Consider the following 18,225-nt stretch of genomic DNA (forward strand, 5'->3'; position numbering starts at 1 on the left):
TTTATGTGAAAACGAATAGTAATCGATGATTAAACTTAATTAAGGCAATTCTCAAAGTGTTGTGACCCTGCTGGGTGTCACATCCTCATGTGACCATGGAGGATTCATTAAGGCTGTTCAGATGTTTGTTACACACATAAATTCTCTTTCCACAGCCGCAAGAATCCAATGGGACTCTTAATTGCCCTGGATGAAAACTACGAAGCCTCTGGGGATTTGTTCTGGGATGATGGAGAATCCACAGGTGAGCAGTCATCARTAGTGAAATAAATATGATTAACAGATCTTTAATATGTTCAAATTTCAACATTCCTGCTGGAAAGAAAACAGTGTAACACATTGCTACTACTTCCTCATAAATCAAAAGGTTTRCATCAMTTTYAAGTAGAAAACTGTGRCTATTACTAAGATTAAAGTCRCAATTTAATWYGACACAAGTAAAGAAAAAAGACACAAACTTCTAGTTYAAGGTCAAACCTGTAGTTTARGGTCAAAYCTTTCATTTTCAGGAGAAATCTTTAGATATTCAGGTGATTTCCCRTGGGATTTAGCCAAACCACTGCCCATCCATGGGCARTATCTGAACATCAACRTTTTAAAACTTTGCACYTYCMMCTKKWAMAMYYMWTWKTYYTKKKGRMCMMMMMAAWYCYWWYCMYYMRGRAAAMYWYCMARSCTTTGCTTTTTKGGATTCAGTGAAAGTCAGGGATGCTTTTCAGAAATAGAGCAGCGATTGAGCTGATGATTGCTGCCATAAACACGGCAGTTCTGGGGTGGCTGCTGYGCRGGTSGGTGACAGCTCCATGGGCTCCTCTGGCCCAAAATAACAAAGCCATTACTGCCCTCGCTGCTGCTGCCAAACAGCAGTAAAACATGGCATYGTTTGATGGCCTGCCCAAAACTCACAGGCTGCAGTTTTTCAGGGAAACCATTTACAATTGGCTTGTAGTGACAGGATTTGTACATTGAAAAAAATGCCAGACTGACCACATCAGGTGTTACTTGCTCTCTTATTGTTCTATGRCATTATTATTTMTTTTTATTATATATAATTTGCTATTTGCTATTTAATTTTTGCTATTTGTTAATATTTGTTGTTATTATTATTGCTRTTATCATCGTCCTCATCTTCATCATCTTCACCATCATCATTTTTGTATCAACAATCCATATTTAGGTTGTTTTAGAGGATTAGTTTTGACCCAAACTTTTATATCTAGCTAGCAATAACAAGCTAACTAGCAATAACAGTAAAATAAAACCCACTATGTTTTAGAAAAGCTGATTTCAATGAATTTTTGGAAACTTTGGAAATGTAGATCTCCTGGGAGACTGGCCAAAGGATGGAAGAAAAAGAGAAATTTCAGTTCCTCAAAGAAATGTTAGTAAATATTTGAGTTGCTTAGAGGAGCTTTGAATGCAGTGCTGATAATTAACATTTATTGGTCTCTAGCAGGGGCACAGCCCTGTTTTAATTTCATTATTTTCTGCAYTCCAGGTGTAATTTCTTTCTTTGCCTTTTAGGTACAATTGAGAATAAAGCCTACATTTACTATGAGTTTAAAGTTTCCAATGTAAGTATTTGATTTTAAATTGTATTAAGTTTCGGTTTTGATTTTTATCCAGTGTTTTCCAAGAGCATTCTTTTTTTCTTCTTCTTACATTCTATTGTAAGATTCCCTGGGAAACAAAATATTTGCCAAAGCCAAAGAGGAATCATGTTTAAAATGCTGCCATTGAGCTGGGATGAAATCAGTTGTCTTTTTTTCTCCTAGTTAATACAAATATCTAAAGAACTCCTATTTCATTAATAAACTCAGCAAAAAGATGTACTGAACAAGAGAGCTCTAAAGCATAAGTGGTATTTAAAACAGTAAAAAAGGAGGAGCATGGAGTGTTTGGGATTYTCGAAACAGTGGGAATTGGTAAAAAATATCTATTTTAAACTGTGAAAATATGGCTGAACTTCTCCAAAGAGTGAGGAAGACCCATATCTTGTCTGAACCCTCAGAAATGATATCAGAGTTAATTTTTATTGTGTTATTTGAAGGTGAAAGTGCCTTTGCAGGGTTCATTAATGTCATGGTGGAGTCCTTAGAGTGTTTCTCCAGTATTGATGGTAATGATTGCATAAGCAGGGCTGCAAATAGCGCCATAACATATTATTGTACAATAATWATAATAATGATAATAATTACAATATATGGTAAAGGTATTCATTCCTTCGCCATGATGGAAGAGCATAAAACAAGCAAGAGAACGCAGAGGAACATGAGCAAAGCACATGGATTTTTATTTTTAAAATCATAATGAATCAGAGGATCATTTGTAGATAAGACAGCCTGGCTGCTGTTGGAGTTTGAAACTCCTGTGSTCAAATCATCACTTGGCTGTGACGACATTGAATTAAAAATTAACCTGAATGCTCCCATGGGGAGCAATAAGGAAGTTCTAACACGTGGGATAGCTGTGGTGCAGTTCCTCTGACTGGACTCTGAATCTAAAAARAATTAATGGAATGGGATGGAAAAGGTATTTTTATATCAAGAGTAAGAATCTTTGGTTGGTGGAACCCAGTGAGAAACTCCACCTATCTGGGATTTCTGCCCTGCYTTTCCTGAATTCCCAAGCAAGCAATAAAAGCTGAAACTCGATTCTGAAGTTGAATTTATACATGGTAGAAAAGCTTTATTGTGATAACAGAAAGCAGGGCAATAATTAATTTGTGCGGGACAAGATATTGGCTTATTTATGCTACAATGTGAAACTATTCACAGAAAAAAGAAGTTAAATCAGGAAGATTTTTGGGCAGATTTTCAAAATAAGAATATGACCACTCTATTATTTATTATTTTTCAGAACGTGCTAGAAGTGACCGCCACACACAGCAATTACAACGATACAAACAACCTGAAATTYGAGGTGATCAAGATATTTGGATTGCCCCAGGAAATAGCATCTGTTTCTGTGTCTCCAAACGATGCTGGGCCAGGTTATCCCCCTCAGCTCGCCTATGACCCTGTGAAAAAGGTAATGCAGTAACAGGAAAATGAGAAACATATTTAAAATAACACCACCCTTATTTTATATATTGCACAGGAYAGTGCTCAGTGCCAATGCTGTTCCAATGGAATACAATGGGAATTTTATTACAGAATAAAAGTACAATTGCATTCAACTCTGCTGCTTAAAAGTGCATCTAAGTTATGCTCTCAGAGCAGCAGACAGTTTAGTTCATGTATTTATTCCTGTGGGATTAACTTCATTTTTTTTTTAGTGTCTTAATTTTTCAGATTTTATCTGTAAAAATATCAGTTTTTTGTCTTTGTAAAGGTGAGATTGTATTAAATATTACAGGTTTTTGGGATTTTTTTTTTTTGGTGAGTTCTCAATTTTTAAGTGTATTATTCTTGATGACCAGCACCTCTCCTGACTGAAGGAAAACTGTATGGGATGTGACATTTAACAACTCTTTCTCATTTAATATAAGGTTGCCCTCATAAGTGGACTTCAACTTGAACTGGGAAAATCTTACACAATCAAATGGACACTAAAAGTGAATGTCAATCAAAGGTTTGATTGTTATCCCAATCCTGATCCAACAAAAGAGAAATGTGAAGCACTTGGCTGCACCTGGGAAGTAAGTTATTTCTCTGAACTAAAGAGACAGAAAAATTTCCAGAATCAGAGATTCTTTTTGGTGGTGGCTACAGAATAAAAGCAGTCTGGGAGATCKGTCAGATTTAAATAAAATGGGAGCATTTACTGGTGGATTTTATTTACCTCASCAGCTGACAACCATTTAAATTCTACCAAAGTATGGCAGAAGTTGAGGAAAAATGTGAAAGATTGAAAGATGAAAAGCAATAATGTTGGAGTTATGGAAAAGTAGGAGAGCATCTTCAGCTGCCCCTTCTGCCTCCCCAAAATCACTCACAGCCACTGAGGGACATTTTAGRTCAAACTGGATCTCAGTTTGAGAGGAAATCCTTGAATTCCACAAAAATTTTGAATTGGTTGTAAATTTAATTGTTTGCACCCACATCAAAGAGCTATTCCCAAACCTTAATCTCCTATGTGAAGCTCTTTAACCCATGGTTCTATTTATTAATATTATTAATTATGAATAAACACTTTGGAGCAATGTTCCCTGGCAGGGTTGAACTTTCGAGGGTCCCTCCAACTGAATTACTCCATCTAAATCTGATATTTACTAAATCAAATGTTCATTTTGGGCCTTTCGTTTAGGAATGAAATCTAAAATTCTGTGCTGGCTGCTTCTGAACCTGCAGCAGCTGAAGCTGTTGATGAATTGCTCTGGTTTTGCTGCACTTTTTAAAAGGATTTTTTGTAATTCTGGATTATTTGGAAATGCCAGGAGATCTCAGATGAGTAGGATGTAATTTTCCCTGGATATTCTAAGGATAATTTGTGTGAACAAAGCCAGTGGAAAGATCTTCTCTGATGTTCCTGAGAATGAAATGGGGTTTGGGCACATCCCCTTGAAGGCAGCCAGAGAGCAATGGGATTAAAAGGAGGGAGCTTTAGGAATTCCCACAAGCCAGGATTAAACCATGCCAAGGGATTGATCAGAAGATCACAGAGATGGGGGCATTAAATCCACCTTCACTGCACGAGGGTTCAGCTTCCTGACTGAACTATTTTTATCATCCCTGGGTCACTGCAGAGATTATTTGATATTATTTCCCTATTCAGGATTGCATTCATTTCCCCCAAAAAACTCTACATTTGACAGAGATCTGATAAAAGCAGCGTTCCATGCTAACACCTAGTAAAAACTCTATCTGGCTCACTAACCTGGGACTCCTTTCTGTTTGCACCAGGAGATACCAAACTCGAGAGCTCCTGCCTGCTACTACAGCTCCAGCAATCCCTACTCCATAACAAATGTCAATTATTCCTCGGATGGAATCGTGGCCACCCTGGGCTTGGACAGTTCCAGGGTCAGAGCCACCGACAAYCACACGGCCCCGATCAGCACCCTCCGCCTGGAGGTGATTTATCACCTCAACAACATGCTGCAGTTCAAGGTAATGCCATCCCAGAATTCCTGGCATGTTTTATTGATGGAAATTCACAGGGCTTTTTATAGCCAAATTTATATTTTGCAGTCAGTAGCGGCCTTGTTTAAATACATTTCTCCTTCTCAGCAATCATTGTTGCTCTTTGCCTGCATCTTTTTTTTTTTTTTTTCTCCCAGAATTTTGCACTCAGTTTTACAAAGAAATTACATGAATCAAAGGTATAATGTCAGTGTATAGGTGCCGTGACAACCAGGAACTTTGCAAATATTTTGTTAATATGCAGGTAAATTTATCTGTGAGTGTTATCATGACTCTACAGTTTATTTTTACATCCATCATTGCATTTCATCCTAGAATATGCCATACACTGTTTAACTGGAATTTATTGCCATGTGTTTAGTGATATTAAACTCAGTGGTCAGACATCTAAAACTGACGCCTTTCAACTTTCAGAATACAGAAAACATTTAAAAGGATCTCTAAAACTGGAGTGAAATATGAACCAGAAAATTCTTTATCACACACAGTATATACCTTTATTATATATATATAATTACCTATATTCATATATGTTTTATAAATACCTATATTTTAAATATAAATATGCACTTTAAATTCACATAGATAGACAAGCTATTTCTGATCCAAAACAAATCTTAAGGGTTTTTGATTGAGACTTTCCCACCCCCCAAAAAAAAAATCCTGTGAAAGAACGGGTTCAAGAATTTGAGGAAATACCACAGCAAGTGTTTTAAAACTGATATCAGATTCAGATTTCGAACAACAGACTTTTTGAAATGAATGGATTTTTGCTTTGCAGATCTCTGATTACCAAACCCCACGGTACGAGGTTCCCGTGCCCCTGAACCTCCCCAGCTCCCCCGCCAGCTCCAGCCAGGAGCGGCTCTACGAAGTGGCGCTGCAGATCAAACCCTTCGGGATCCAAATCCGCCGCAAGAGCACGGGCACCGTCATGTAAGCCACTGTCCCTTCATCTCATTTCATTTATCCTGTTTTATGGCTCTTTTAAAGCCAAACCTTTTCCCTGTGTACATGGATGATCATGTAAGCCAGTGTTCCCTTCTCTCATTCCATTTCTCATGGGTTATGGCTCTTCTCAAGCCAAACCTTTTCCCTGTGCACAGGGATGGTCATGTAAGCCACTGTCCCTTCATCTCATTTCATTTCTCATAGTTTTATGGCTCCTTTAAAGCCAAACCTTTTCCCTGTGCACAGGGACGGTCATGTAAGCCAGTGTTCCCTTCTCTCATTCCATTTCTCGTGGTTTTATGGCTCTTTTCAAGCCAAACCTTTCCCTATGCCCATTGGAGTGAGAAGCCCTGACAGCTCTGGGAGCTGCTCCCTGTGCKCTTTCCAAGGTTCTGGGGGGCACAAGGATTTTTTACACTTCCTAAAATATTCCAGAGGTGACCACAGGGCTGATCATTCATGATTGACTACTTGGGTCAGTTTTGGGGGATGGTCAGGGAAAAAAAAATAGAGAGTAGTATCCCAACTAACCTGCAGATGGGTTTTGGTAACACAACAGATGAGTCTGGCAGGAGCTGTATTTTTTCCTTGATTAAGTCAGAGCTCAAAACCAGAGAACAATAACATTAGCAATGGTGTATGTTACACTTTTTTATTAAAAAGATTTAATTTCTTAAAGTACTCAAAACTTAATTGCAATTTGAGTTCCTTTTTGCCAACCAGAATAATAATTCAACCTGCAATTCAAGCTCCTGGAACAATGYAATTCTCTGGCAGAGCCCATCAGGCTGCAGTTTAGCTTCTAACTGGAAAGATGTTGATTTATAACAAATGTGACCTGTGAATGCAATTTCAGTGTAATCTGCACAAAAAGTTCAGTGACCTGTAAAAAGCACTTTATTTACTCTATTCCATGTGGCTCCAGTGTTCAGCCTGGGAGGAAAATAGGATTGCAGTATCCCGAAATGCATTTTCTTACTAAATTGCTAAAATGCGATGCACCTTGATGCCTGTGTATGATTCCTCTGTCTGAAAGGCACAAAGGCCTTTGTGTCCCTAAAATCTTCTTCAGTTTTTAGACACCCCCATCTCACGTGCTCTAAGATTTCTTGATAAACACAACAGTTTTAGCCCACTTTTACTGAGGAGTGCCATTTCCAGAGAAAAAGAGGGGTCTAAATAAAAAACATCTGTCAGAAACACCACCCTGAGGACGCCGTGTTCTTATCATCCCTTTCCTCTCTCCATTCCAGCTGGGATTCCTCCCTGCCCACCTTCACCTTCAGTGACATGTTCATCCAGATCTCCACCCGTTTGGCCTCCCAGTACATCTTCGGGCTGGGGGAGGCAGAGCACCCAACCTTCCGCCATGACATGAACTGGCACACGTGGGGCATGTTCACCCGGGACCAGCCTCCTGCTGTGAGTAGGAAAAGGGCAAAAACAAAATGGGATTTTTGCCCCCATGGGTGCAGGGGTGGTCAGCAGGATCTGAAATCCATTAGTTGTCTGCTGGTACTGACAATTGGCTCTGACCACATTTATCATCTTTTATGATTTGGGTGGTGGCTCCATGGCAAAAGGTCTATCTGTAAATCCATAATTTGTGACCTGCAAGAATGATGTGAAGAGCTCAGGCCCCGAGTCAGGTATTGAAACRTGACAAATGTCTTAGGAATAACAGCACATTCTTCCTTTTTTTCTTCTCAGCTCATTGTTTCAAAAATTAGACAAGAGTCAGAACAATTCCTATTGTTTGTGGGTTAATTTAGTACTCACAGAGGTAAATCAGAAATCTTATCTCTGTTTATTTGTCTTGTTTCCTGCAAGATAACATTTCCAATTTTCAGAGAATGGCCAAAGAAATAGCAGCAGCTCATTACAGCCCTAATTCCAGTTCAGGCTGGAATACATTTTGAGAAAATGAGATAGAACAGAAGGTCACCAACACCTCCTGAGCACACACAGACCTGCTCCTGTTGGAAAAGCAAGGGAAGTTGTGTCCTGAGGAAGCACCTTCTCATTAATGAGATTTGAGTGCAGCAACACCTTTGCTTTCCTTCCTGCCTGAGCAGTGTGAACAAGACCCACTCAAACTGTGAAGTTCACAGTGACCTTCTGTGTTTTGTGGTTAGGAAGKGTTTAGGTGTAAAAATTTAAAGTTTATTTGCTCCGTTTGGCAATTGTCTCGTATCTTATTAAATTTATCACTAAAAGTAAATAAGCAAGCATTTGCAATGTTTCCCCAGTAAAATGTACTTTATTTTATTTGCAGTACAAGCAGAATTCTTATGGTCATCACCCATTTTACATGGCTCTTGAAGAAGATGGCAATGCCCATGGAGTTCTCCTGCTCAACAGCAATGCAATGGGTATGAAACCCTTCACTTTCTGTCATAAAATGGCCATAAATGAGTTGGAAGGGACCTTAAATCCCATCCCACCCCTGCCRTGGCAGGGACACCTCCCACTGTCCCAGGCTGCTCCAGCCCCAATGTCCTGGGCAACGCCAGGGATCCTGGGGCAGCCACAGCTTCTCTGGGAAGGGAAGAATTCCCTCCCAAGATCCCATCMATCCCTGCCCTCCTTCAGCTCAAGGCCATTCCCCCTGTCCTGTCACTGTCATTCCAGACATCTGTAAATGGTCTCTCTCCACCCACCCCAGTGTTTCATTTTCACAGTCAGTGCTGCCCCAAATCCAGGCATTCTTTCCTTACTTCCTCCCTCCCTTTCCAGATGTGACTTTCCAGCCCACCCCTGCCCTGACCTACCGCACCACCGGCGGCATTCTGGATTTCTACATGGTCCTGGGCCCGACTCCCGAGCTYGTGGTTCAGGAATACACTCAGGTASGACCSTGGCTGAGGCTGGGCTTTGTGGGGTTGGCTTTATTTCTCTTCCCCTCCTCACCAGCATCATCCTTTCCCGTTTTCAGCTGATTGGGCGCCCCGTCATGCCRCCCTACTGGTCCTTGGGCTTCCAGCTGTGCCGCTACGGATACGCCAACGACTCGGAGATCGCCCAGCTGGTGGAGGAGATGAAGGCCGCACAGATGCCCTTTGTATGTTGGCAACTCTTGACATTCGAGCTTTTGGCTTYATAAAACYRTGTAAACACTAAACCAGAAACCAASTAAAAAACCCTGCCGYGGTAGGGAAGAGYRGATTTTGTGCCACAGGCTCTGGGMTGTSTTAAAAGCYGATTTATTTTCTTTATTGTTCACACCAAAGAATGCCAAGAAGATGCAGTGATCAAAATAAGAAGGGACAAGGAGGAAGCAGCATCATTTCGTTGCTGTCACGTCAGCTGTGATTTGGCTCAGGTTGTTGTTGGGATAGTCAGAATAGCACAAAGTTCCAACAAAATTATTTTATAAATGGAATATTATTTCATTTTCAATATAAGAATATCGATGTTTCAGTGCAGAGCAGCTGTTTCCACTGTTTCCTCATAGATATGGAAATATACGTGCAGTTTCTGTGTACACCCATATGGACAAATCCMATTTTTTTCTCAATCATGTATCAATTCCTGCCCTCAGATTAGATGCAGCAGTGAAAGGTTTATTTTGTTTTGGACTTGCTGATAGATTGTGTAATATTCATTTAACAACTTCAGCCTGAAGTTTACACTGTGTCCAATTTTACACATCAAAAGGTTCGTATTTTACTTGTTTTGGCAGATTTTTCAATATTTGGCAAAAAAAAAGGAGAGAAAATCAGTTAAAATTAATCAGGTTTATTTTTTTTAAACTGCAGGATGTCCAATATTCAGATATTGACTACATGATAAGGCAAATAGACTTCACCCTCAGCCCACACTTTGCTGGATTACCGGCTCTGATCAACAAAATCAAGGCAGAAGGAATGAGATTTATCATCATCCTGGTCAGTTTGGGATATTTCTCTCATATTTCACTATAACTTTTCAAAACTGAGGATATATTCCACCTGAGTTTTGAGCATAAGGGTAAAAGTGTTTTGAATTGCAGGATCCAGCCATTTCTGCAAATGAAACCAATTATGCTCCCTACACCAGAGGTTTGGAGAARGATATCTACATCAAACGGCCTGGTACCAATGACATTTTATTTTCCAAGGTACTGTCCAGGCAAGAATATTYAAACYTGTGTGTTGRYTGGTGCTCAGTTTGTATACAGAATMRTTTTGATTGTTTGAAATATGCTTTGTCCTCTTAGGTCTGGGCATTCCTCCCCAATGTTGAAATCGATGAGTCGCTGCCTCATGAAACACAAGTGGAGGTAAATATTGACATGGTTTGGATCTRGACTCAAATATAGATGTTAAWTAACAAAATTAATTAATTAASAAAAATAGCAGCAAACTTGTTGATTAATCTCATGGGAGGAACAAGTTGCAGAAACTGGTTAAGCCTTCCTACAAGCCAAAAACATTAGTGAACAAGGAATGATTTTTGTCCTTTGTTTGTTTGTTTTAATTCCAAAATTTTAGCTATGGGATGCCTTCAATCCCCTTACCTGTCTTTGTTTTCCTTCTGTTTTTCCAGCTCTTTGCAGCACATTCTGCCTTCCCAGACTTCTTCCGCAATTCCACGGTGGAGTGGTGGAAGAGGGAAATCCTGGAGGTCTACAACAACCCCAACGCCTCCCTGAGCCTCAAGTTCGATGGYCTGTGGATTGTAAGTGCAGAAATTAATCTGATTTCTGGGTTGGTTTTCTCTGCCTGACCCTGGTGGAGAGGGCCACAATTCCCAATTTYGTGTCTGCATTGCTCAATTTCTAGTGCTAAATTCCCATTAAGGAAATGTTGGATTTGATGATCTTGGAGGCTCTTCCTGTGGAACAAAGAATCACTGAATCACAGAAGAGTTTAAKTTGGAAGAGTTCTTAAAATTCCCATCCCACCTCTGCCATGGCTCTCCCATGTCTCCCCTGGGACACCTCCCACTGTCCCAGGCTGCTCCAGCCCCAATGTCCAGCCTGGCCTTGGGCACTGCCAGGGATCCAGGGGCAGCCACAGCTGCTCTGGGCACCCTGTGCCAGGGCCTGCCCACCCTACAGGGGACAATTCCTGCCCAAAATCCCATCTCATTTTGCCCTCCTTCAGCTCAAGGCCATTCCCCCTTTTCCTGTCACTCCATGCCCCCACAGAAAATCCCTTCCTTGCCTTCTGTCACTCCCTTTATGGAACACTGAATGTCCAACTGAGACTGCAGCAATCCTGCAATGCTCTCTGTGTGAAATTCAGAATTTAGGGTCAAAGAAAGATCAGTGGGGTTTTGCTCTGTGTTTGCAGGACATGAATGAACCAGCAGTTTTTGTGAATGGTGCTGTGGATGGCTGCAGGAACGACCTCCTAAATAACCCACCCTACATGCCTCGTAAGTCTGAGTCCCCCCTTAAAACACTTTTAGGTTTTTCTGGTTACCACATCAATTCTTATCAGGTATATGGGGCGTAAAAGCTTAAATAAAGCTGGGTTTACAAAGCCACAGCTCCTCACTGAACRTGGCCCTTTATTTCTGACATTATGGGCACACTCCAAGCCCAGATTTTCCAGCAGGAGCTGTGCAGCACTTTGTAAAAATGAAGTTATTTCCAGCTCCTTGCTGCATATGGATTTTGATCCCTATTTTGTGTCTAAGTGCTTTGCTTGAGGCACGGCAGAGAATTGAGCTCTGTTTTGCAGTTTTCTCAGATGAATAATGCAATTAATTAAAAATTTAGAAAATATCCGTGCRTCTGCTCTCATTAGCATTTATGTGAGCAGTCAAACGCTCGAAATGCTTCGCTTTCTTAGCTTGGCTTTCCTGAAGTACTGGTGTAAAGCAGTACTAATTAGGAATTATTTATTAATGGTTTATTAGCATACTCTTGCTGCTTACTGTTGTGTTCAGGTTTCATGAGTGGTTTCTCAGGAATTTCCAGGAAATTAATATTCAGACACAGACTATTTTTCTGTTTATATGGATGGTATTACATCTTTTGTTTCCAAAAGATTTGAAATATTTTCTGATGTACTCTGATTATTCTGTGAGCCTGTGCAGTAAGAGCATTTGTAACTGAGCTATTGAAACATTTACAGACCCAGATACTTACAGGGAATATTGGAAATATTCTGGTTTGGAAATGCTATTTTTGTAATTATAAATAAATGACGGTGTACATGCAAATTGTGAAAATTAATATGAAAATTAAGGAAACATAACTCAAATTATTAATACACATTGCTAAYAATAAATACATTTCTTCCTTTTCCACTAGATTTGGGATCCAGGCATTTAGGATTGTCCTACAAAAGCCTGTGCCTGGAAGCTCAACAATACCTTGCAGACGGGACCCCAGTCAGGCACTTTGATGTCCACAATCTTTATGGATGGTCCCAAACCAAACCCACCCTGGAGTAAGTGCTTTGCATGCTCTGTGCTATATCAAAATGTGTTCTAAATGAATATTCCGTGCAAAACCAGTGGAATGGAKAAAAATTTGATAGGAAAAGGAACATTGCCATCGTTTCTGTGTTTAAAGGATGAACTGAAATATTTCCCCTTCTTTTGCGAGGCACCGCAACAGAAATCGCTACAATAAATTTCACAGCTTACACAGATATTCTCACACTGGAAATTTATAGAAAATGTTATCTACAAAATATATATATTCATATAATTCAGTCTCAAATTTATTCTTTGGCAGTAACTGGAGGGGTACTTGTGAAACTGAAGAAATGTAATAACTTATTTTGATACTAAACCATCCAAACAGAAAGATTATTTGCACACTAAACTCACAAWAGCCTGTAACTGAAAAGTGAGCATCAATATTTTATGTAACCTGGTGYCATTTGAGCTCTCCATCCGTCARRCACAGAAACTCTGGGACATTGCCCTGATGTTGTTCTTTTGTGATGAGGTTTTTGGATAGCCAGAGCCCTTATTTGTGAATACAGGAGCTGTTTGGAGGTAAATTCAGCCTTTGTGACCTGAAAATTGTTTTTCATGGGTAGAGCCATGGAGCTGCAGGGCTGAGCCTTTGGTCAGAGAACACTCAGGTCCTGCTCATCCCTGAGCAGTTCTACACKTGACATTCCCTGYCTTCACTTTTTCCATTTTAKCTGCCACTTCCAAAGCRTTATTGACACAGGGAAAGCAAACAGAGAATGAAAATGTGGGATGGCATCTTACAAAGGAATGAAGGATCCYAGAWAACTTACTGTTTGTCTTGGAGGAAATAATTGTGGCCCATTAGTCTGGCTTAATTGTTATGGTAATTRAAGTGACTTGTGTATCTTTGCTGTAATTATGGTGTCACTAAAGCTGCAAAYCCTACAGAAAAATAAGCAAACAGTGCCTTATTGAAGCAGCAGTTTGGGCAATTATGCAGCTCTTATTGGAGATTTAAAATCAGGAAGATTTTCTGCCTAATATTCACATTRACATCACATCACCTTGGTGTTTCTGAAGTGACCGCAAATCCCTTTTTAAAAAAAAATTCCAATATCTTTTAGTCAACTAAACTTAAGCTGAGAGGTCCAACATTTCTACTCCTTCCGTTTTCACTCTTGTGAGCCTTTTGGTTTGGTTCTGGCCAAATGATTTTCAACTGTTGCTTCAATTTTTTTTTTTGGATTTTATTAAAGGAATGACATGCCCTGGAATACTTTATAGAGCCCTTAGAAAATGGGCTCAGAAAAGTTTTGCTACATTCCTATTTCCCCAAGCAGCAGTGAGTCTGAGCTGGAAAACTGTATTTTAATGCTTCTTTTAAAGTCCAGTTTGCAGCTGCAGGTTGGCCAACACTGCTGAGATTGTGTGGGTAATACTGAATTGCCATAAAAAGCACAAATGGATTGGATGTATATAACGCAGCCCTTCATTATGATCATACAACCCATATATTGCTTTTCAGAGGCTCTCATGCAATRAATTCTCATGGGATATTTCTATTTCCTCTTTAACTTGTTTCTCTGTGTATTTTCTCCCCAGGGCTTTGCAGAGTGTCACCCAGGAGCGTGGCATCGTCATCACCCGCTCCACCTACCCCAGCAGCGGGAGATGGTCAGGCCACTGGCTGGGGGACAACACTGCAGCCTGGGATCAGCTGCMCAAATCCATCGTGGGTACGTGGCACAAGGGTTTGCATTCCTGGGACTCCCAATCACGGAATGGATTGGCTTGGGAGGGACCTTAAAGCTCATCCCGTTCCACCCCACAGACCAGGCTGCTCCAACCTGGCTTTGCTTCTCCTTCACCTCCTCAYTTTTGTTGTTCCCATGATTTCAGCTGAAAAAACTGCTTCAGCAACCCCAATTTGTGGTCAGTTCCTTTTTTATTTTTTCTTTCTTCTGTACCACAAGCTTGGAACCCTTTAAATTCCCTTGGGACCAGACCCCTCCATGCCCTGTGTCCTGCCACTCCTCTTTTTCTTCGCTCCTGTCCACCCACACCCCATCCCTTTTAGCAGCAGCAAACCATGTCCCATCAGAGAAATTGTGGGGCTTGGATTCGGATTTTTCTCCTCTCCTTCAGCCGTGTAACAAATATTAATAATGGAATATTATAGTCTGTGTGACCATAATGTRAAACACCCCAGCCAGTGACACCGATTTATTTCTCTTTTCAGGCATGCTGGAGTTCAGCCTCTTTGGAATATCTTATGTAAGCTCACGAGTTATTAACTTGTATTTAATTACCCTGATGCTGTACATGATAATGCAATTTCCCATTTGGATTATTTTAAAAATTTCAGACRGGAGCTGATATCTGTGGCTTCTTCCAAGACTCGGAGTATGAGCTGTGCCTTCGCTGGATGCAGCTGGGTGCTTTTTACCCATTTTCAAGGAATCACAACGGGAAAGGAACGAGGGTGAGTGCAATATTTTAACAGTTGGTTACCAACAAAACAATGTACAGGTTGGCCTGGCTCAAAAAAACCCCACATCCCAAGTAAAGTAGAGAAGGAAAGAACATTTTTGGCTCTTTATCAAATAAATATTGTCATTATTTCTATGCTGGCTCTGCTGTAAGCCTGYCCCTCACCTGGGAGGTTTTATGCCCCCAGAGGGGCAGCTCWGGGATCTGGACACTCGTTCTAACTYTGCTTCCACCAAATCAAACTCTGCATATTTTCCCCTCTGCCCCATTTGGGTTKCAATGTGCTCCAGCAGGGCTCAAATGGAGCTTTCATGGCAAACTCACTTCAAGGAGCACAAGTGACCTGGCTGCTCTCAGCCCTAATYGCCCATAATTATACAACAAATGAGAGAACGGGGCCGGGGAATGAGATSCTGGAGTGAGACTCAGGAATTCCTGTGCTTTGCACATTTGCCACCATCAGATATTGTATTTCTGTTAAAAGGGAAATAATTGCCTAAATGTAGGCTRAGGACTGGAGAAAGCTGTAAAACAAGATAACTGGGAAAATAGAAAAAAGGAGAAACAGCACTTGTGCTGCAGGGAAAGCTTCAGGTGCAGCAGAGTGGAGCTGTTCAGATGGCAAATATCTGATGGATGAAAGGCTCYTTTTCAAAGCCGGGGGCTTTATCTCGCAGCACACACCTTCCCCAGCCTCTGAACGCCTTCAAAATGCACATTCAGGGTTATCAGAGCCCTTCCAGTCTCACCCCATTTGCCAGGGTATTGTTCCATCCATTTAATGGAGATGGGGACCTCTCCTGCCATCGGTCACGAGTGCCTCGGACTGTTCCTGCCAGTCTGGGCTGAGAGGGACGGATGATGGATGATGGATGATGTGCAGTGGGACATCACGCCTTGGGGACACTTTGCATTGAACATTTTTTGTAGGATTCCCCTGGGTTTTTATCCACTTTTCCCTTTCTAATTCCCCTCATGGGCTGACAGTGATAACCACTGCTGTCATTTGTCCCGAGCTGAAGAACAAATCCAGGAAGATGCTCTGATTCCGAGGAGAAATTTCCTTGGTTTTGTCTTGCTACGTTGAATTTTTTTTTAGCTTTTCCAGGCAGCCCAATGCAGCTTCTCTAACAACACTCCCTTCTCCTTCAGAGGCAAGATCCTGTTGCCTGGGATGACAATTTTGCAGCGATTTCCAGGGATGTGCTGAAAATAAGATACACCCTGTTACCTTTCCTCTACACTCTCATGCACGACGCCCAYGCCCAGGGCAGCACCGTGGTCCGCCCCCTTCTCCATGAGTAAGTGTGATTCCCCTGCTCTCCTTACCAGGAATTCCTAAAAAACTTCTCTAGTTGGGACCCCCCAAACAACAGAATTTTCTCTGTGTTACAGCATTTTTCCTTTCAAYTAAAAAAAATGAGTCTTGGCTGGGAAAAACTGAGTTTTACCCAATGTGGTGATTTGCCTTTTTCAAAGCAAGTGGGTTAGAAATGGCTGAAATTTAAAAGTTTGCCCCTTTTTGTCATAGATCTTATTATGCTTGTTATTTACAATAAGACCTTCAGAGTTTTGTTGTCTCAACATCCTGAAAAGCAAAAGCAAAAAAAGGGAAAACCCTAAAGCTAAGCATGAACTCGCATTTTCTCCAGTGAGTTTCACATCAGGATCTTTGTGTGTTCCTGCCAACCATTAATTGATCTATGAATAATTAACAGCAATAACGAGGAAATAGGTACTAGAAAGAGTAGGTTCAATGCCTGACAGAAGTGTCTTTAAAGAGGAACATTTTGGGAAAGTTCAGCTCTTGCTGTTTCCCCCTGACAGGTTTGTGGAGGACAGAAACACGTGGGACATCGATCAGCAGTTCCTCTGGGGTCCTGCCCTGCTCATCAGCCCTGTGATGAAACTGGTGGGGCTTTCATTTATTATTAAAATCTGTTTAATTAAGTATCACCTTTTCATGTAAGGTGCCTAAAAGTTGTGTGTTTTGTTGCAGGGTGAAAAAACGGTGAACGCTTATTTCCCCAATGCYCGCTGGTATGATTACCACACAGTAAGTCATCCTAAAAATTATTTTAGAACTTGTATTTTAACTTATATTTTATGTAATTTCACAGTACTGAGGATGGCAGGGAGGTGGGAACATTCTCCTGCCTAATTTGCATTTAACATAAGTTCTTAGAAATATAAAATCTGCTTACAAAAAAAGAATWAAAATCCTCAATTCCTTTATAATACTGTAACATGACCAGAGTTACAGTAAATTAAAAGGTGAAATAATACCTTTAATTTAGATTTCCTTTCACTTTTTGTAGTCTCAAATGACACAGGTTTTTGTAATGGAATCAATGTTCTAACAGAGAAAGGAAAACCAGGTTTAGCTGCATAATTTTTCCCAGAAAATAATGGAAGATTTGGTGATGGGAAGAGCAGGATCAAAACTCTTTTTATAAATCACAGGTTTGTGTTTCACCTGCTTGGCCCCTTGGGCTCAGCTGCCATCACCCAGAGTCAGGCCAGGCTTTTACAGAACCAAAATTCCAGGTTTTCTCAGGTTCACAACTACTCCTGCAGAAACAACTCCTAATTAACCTGTCTAGAGAAATACTATCATTTCATTCCGAAGAAAAACCTGTGAAAATTCTTTTTTTTTTTTGTGCACAGGAGGTGGATACTGGATTCAGGGGACAATTCCAGACRTTACAGGCTCCTCTGGAGCGCATCAATCTGCACATCCGAGGGGGATACATCYTGCCCTGGCAACAACCTGCTAACACAACTGTTTACAGGTAGGAGTCACTGAAAATGGTACATTTATTTGTCTTTTGGTTTTTTTTTTGTTGTTGTTTTGGGTTTTTTTTGGGGGGGGTGGGATTTTGTGTTTCTTGGGGCTGGGTTGTGGGGATTTTTTAATTGGGTTTTTTTTTTTTAGTTTTGTTGGTTTTATTTTGGTTTGAGTTTTTGTTTTTTGTGGGATTTTTAGGTTTTTTTGTTTGTTTTTTGGGTTTTTTGTTCGTTGTTTTTGTGTTTTTTAGAGGTTTTCTTGGCGGGTTTTATTTTGGTTTGGAGTTTTCTTGGGGGCTATTTGTTTTTGGGTTTATGGGTTTCTGTTGGTTTGTTTTTGTTGGGCTTTTTCCGTTGGGTTTTTTTTTGTATTTTTTTTTTGTTTGGTTTTGAGCGCTTTTGCTTGTTTAGTTTGAGTTTTTTTGTTGTGTTTTTCCCTCATGTTCTCCTTTAATAATATGTGAAAAGGGCTATGGGAGGTCAGTTGGGGGATACACAACATTTCTGCAAAAAAAATACCATTTGGGAAATATGGAATGCGCTGAGCTGAGAA

At 40.6% G+C, this 18,225-nt stretch overlaps 1 protein-coding gene across 1 annotated transcript in view; it reads left to right on the forward strand.

The window, feature by feature from the left end:
* LOC130584424 (maltase-glucoamylase-like) overlaps nucleotides 1–18,225 on the forward strand; it is a 38,089-nt gene that overhangs the window by 16,251 nt on the left and 3,613 nt on the right. Inside the window, exons 21-43 of the mRNA XM_057384390.1 lie at nucleotides 156–244; nucleotides 1,525–1,574; nucleotides 2,860–3,030; nucleotides 3,491–3,640; nucleotides 4,845–5,051; nucleotides 5,866–6,020; nucleotides 7,289–7,457; nucleotides 8,311–8,407; nucleotides 8,772–8,884; nucleotides 8,971–9,096; nucleotides 9,794–9,922; nucleotides 10,027–10,134; nucleotides 10,234–10,296; nucleotides 10,563–10,694; nucleotides 11,312–11,396; nucleotides 12,280–12,418; nucleotides 13,998–14,131; nucleotides 14,635–14,669; nucleotides 14,761–14,877; nucleotides 16,038–16,186; nucleotides 16,713–16,797; nucleotides 16,885–16,941; nucleotides 17,553–17,677. Of these exons, the coding sequence (XP_057240373.1) occupies nucleotides 156–244; nucleotides 1,525–1,574; nucleotides 2,860–3,030; nucleotides 3,491–3,640; nucleotides 4,845–5,051; nucleotides 5,866–6,020; nucleotides 7,289–7,457; nucleotides 8,311–8,407; nucleotides 8,772–8,884; nucleotides 8,971–9,096; nucleotides 9,794–9,922; nucleotides 10,027–10,134; nucleotides 10,234–10,296; nucleotides 10,563–10,694; nucleotides 11,312–11,396; nucleotides 12,280–12,418; nucleotides 13,998–14,131; nucleotides 14,635–14,669; nucleotides 14,761–14,877; nucleotides 16,038–16,186; nucleotides 16,713–16,797; nucleotides 16,885–16,941; nucleotides 17,553–17,677 (2,685 nt within the window). The remainder of the gene's footprint in view (nucleotides 1–155; nucleotides 245–1,524; nucleotides 1,575–2,859; nucleotides 3,031–3,490; nucleotides 3,641–4,844; nucleotides 5,052–5,865; nucleotides 6,021–7,288; nucleotides 7,458–8,310; nucleotides 8,408–8,771; nucleotides 8,885–8,970; nucleotides 9,097–9,793; nucleotides 9,923–10,026; nucleotides 10,135–10,233; nucleotides 10,297–10,562; nucleotides 10,695–11,311; nucleotides 11,397–12,279; nucleotides 12,419–13,997; nucleotides 14,132–14,634; nucleotides 14,670–14,760; nucleotides 14,878–16,037; nucleotides 16,187–16,712; nucleotides 16,798–16,884; nucleotides 16,942–17,552; nucleotides 17,678–18,225) is intronic.

This window comes from Malurus melanocephalus, unplaced genomic scaffold (assembly GCF_030028575.1).
Source record: "Malurus melanocephalus ecotype Western Australia unplaced genomic scaffold, MMel_1.1 scaffold_706, whole genome shotgun sequence".
NCBI lineage: Eukaryota > Metazoa > Chordata > Aves > Passeriformes > Maluridae > Malurus > Malurus melanocephalus.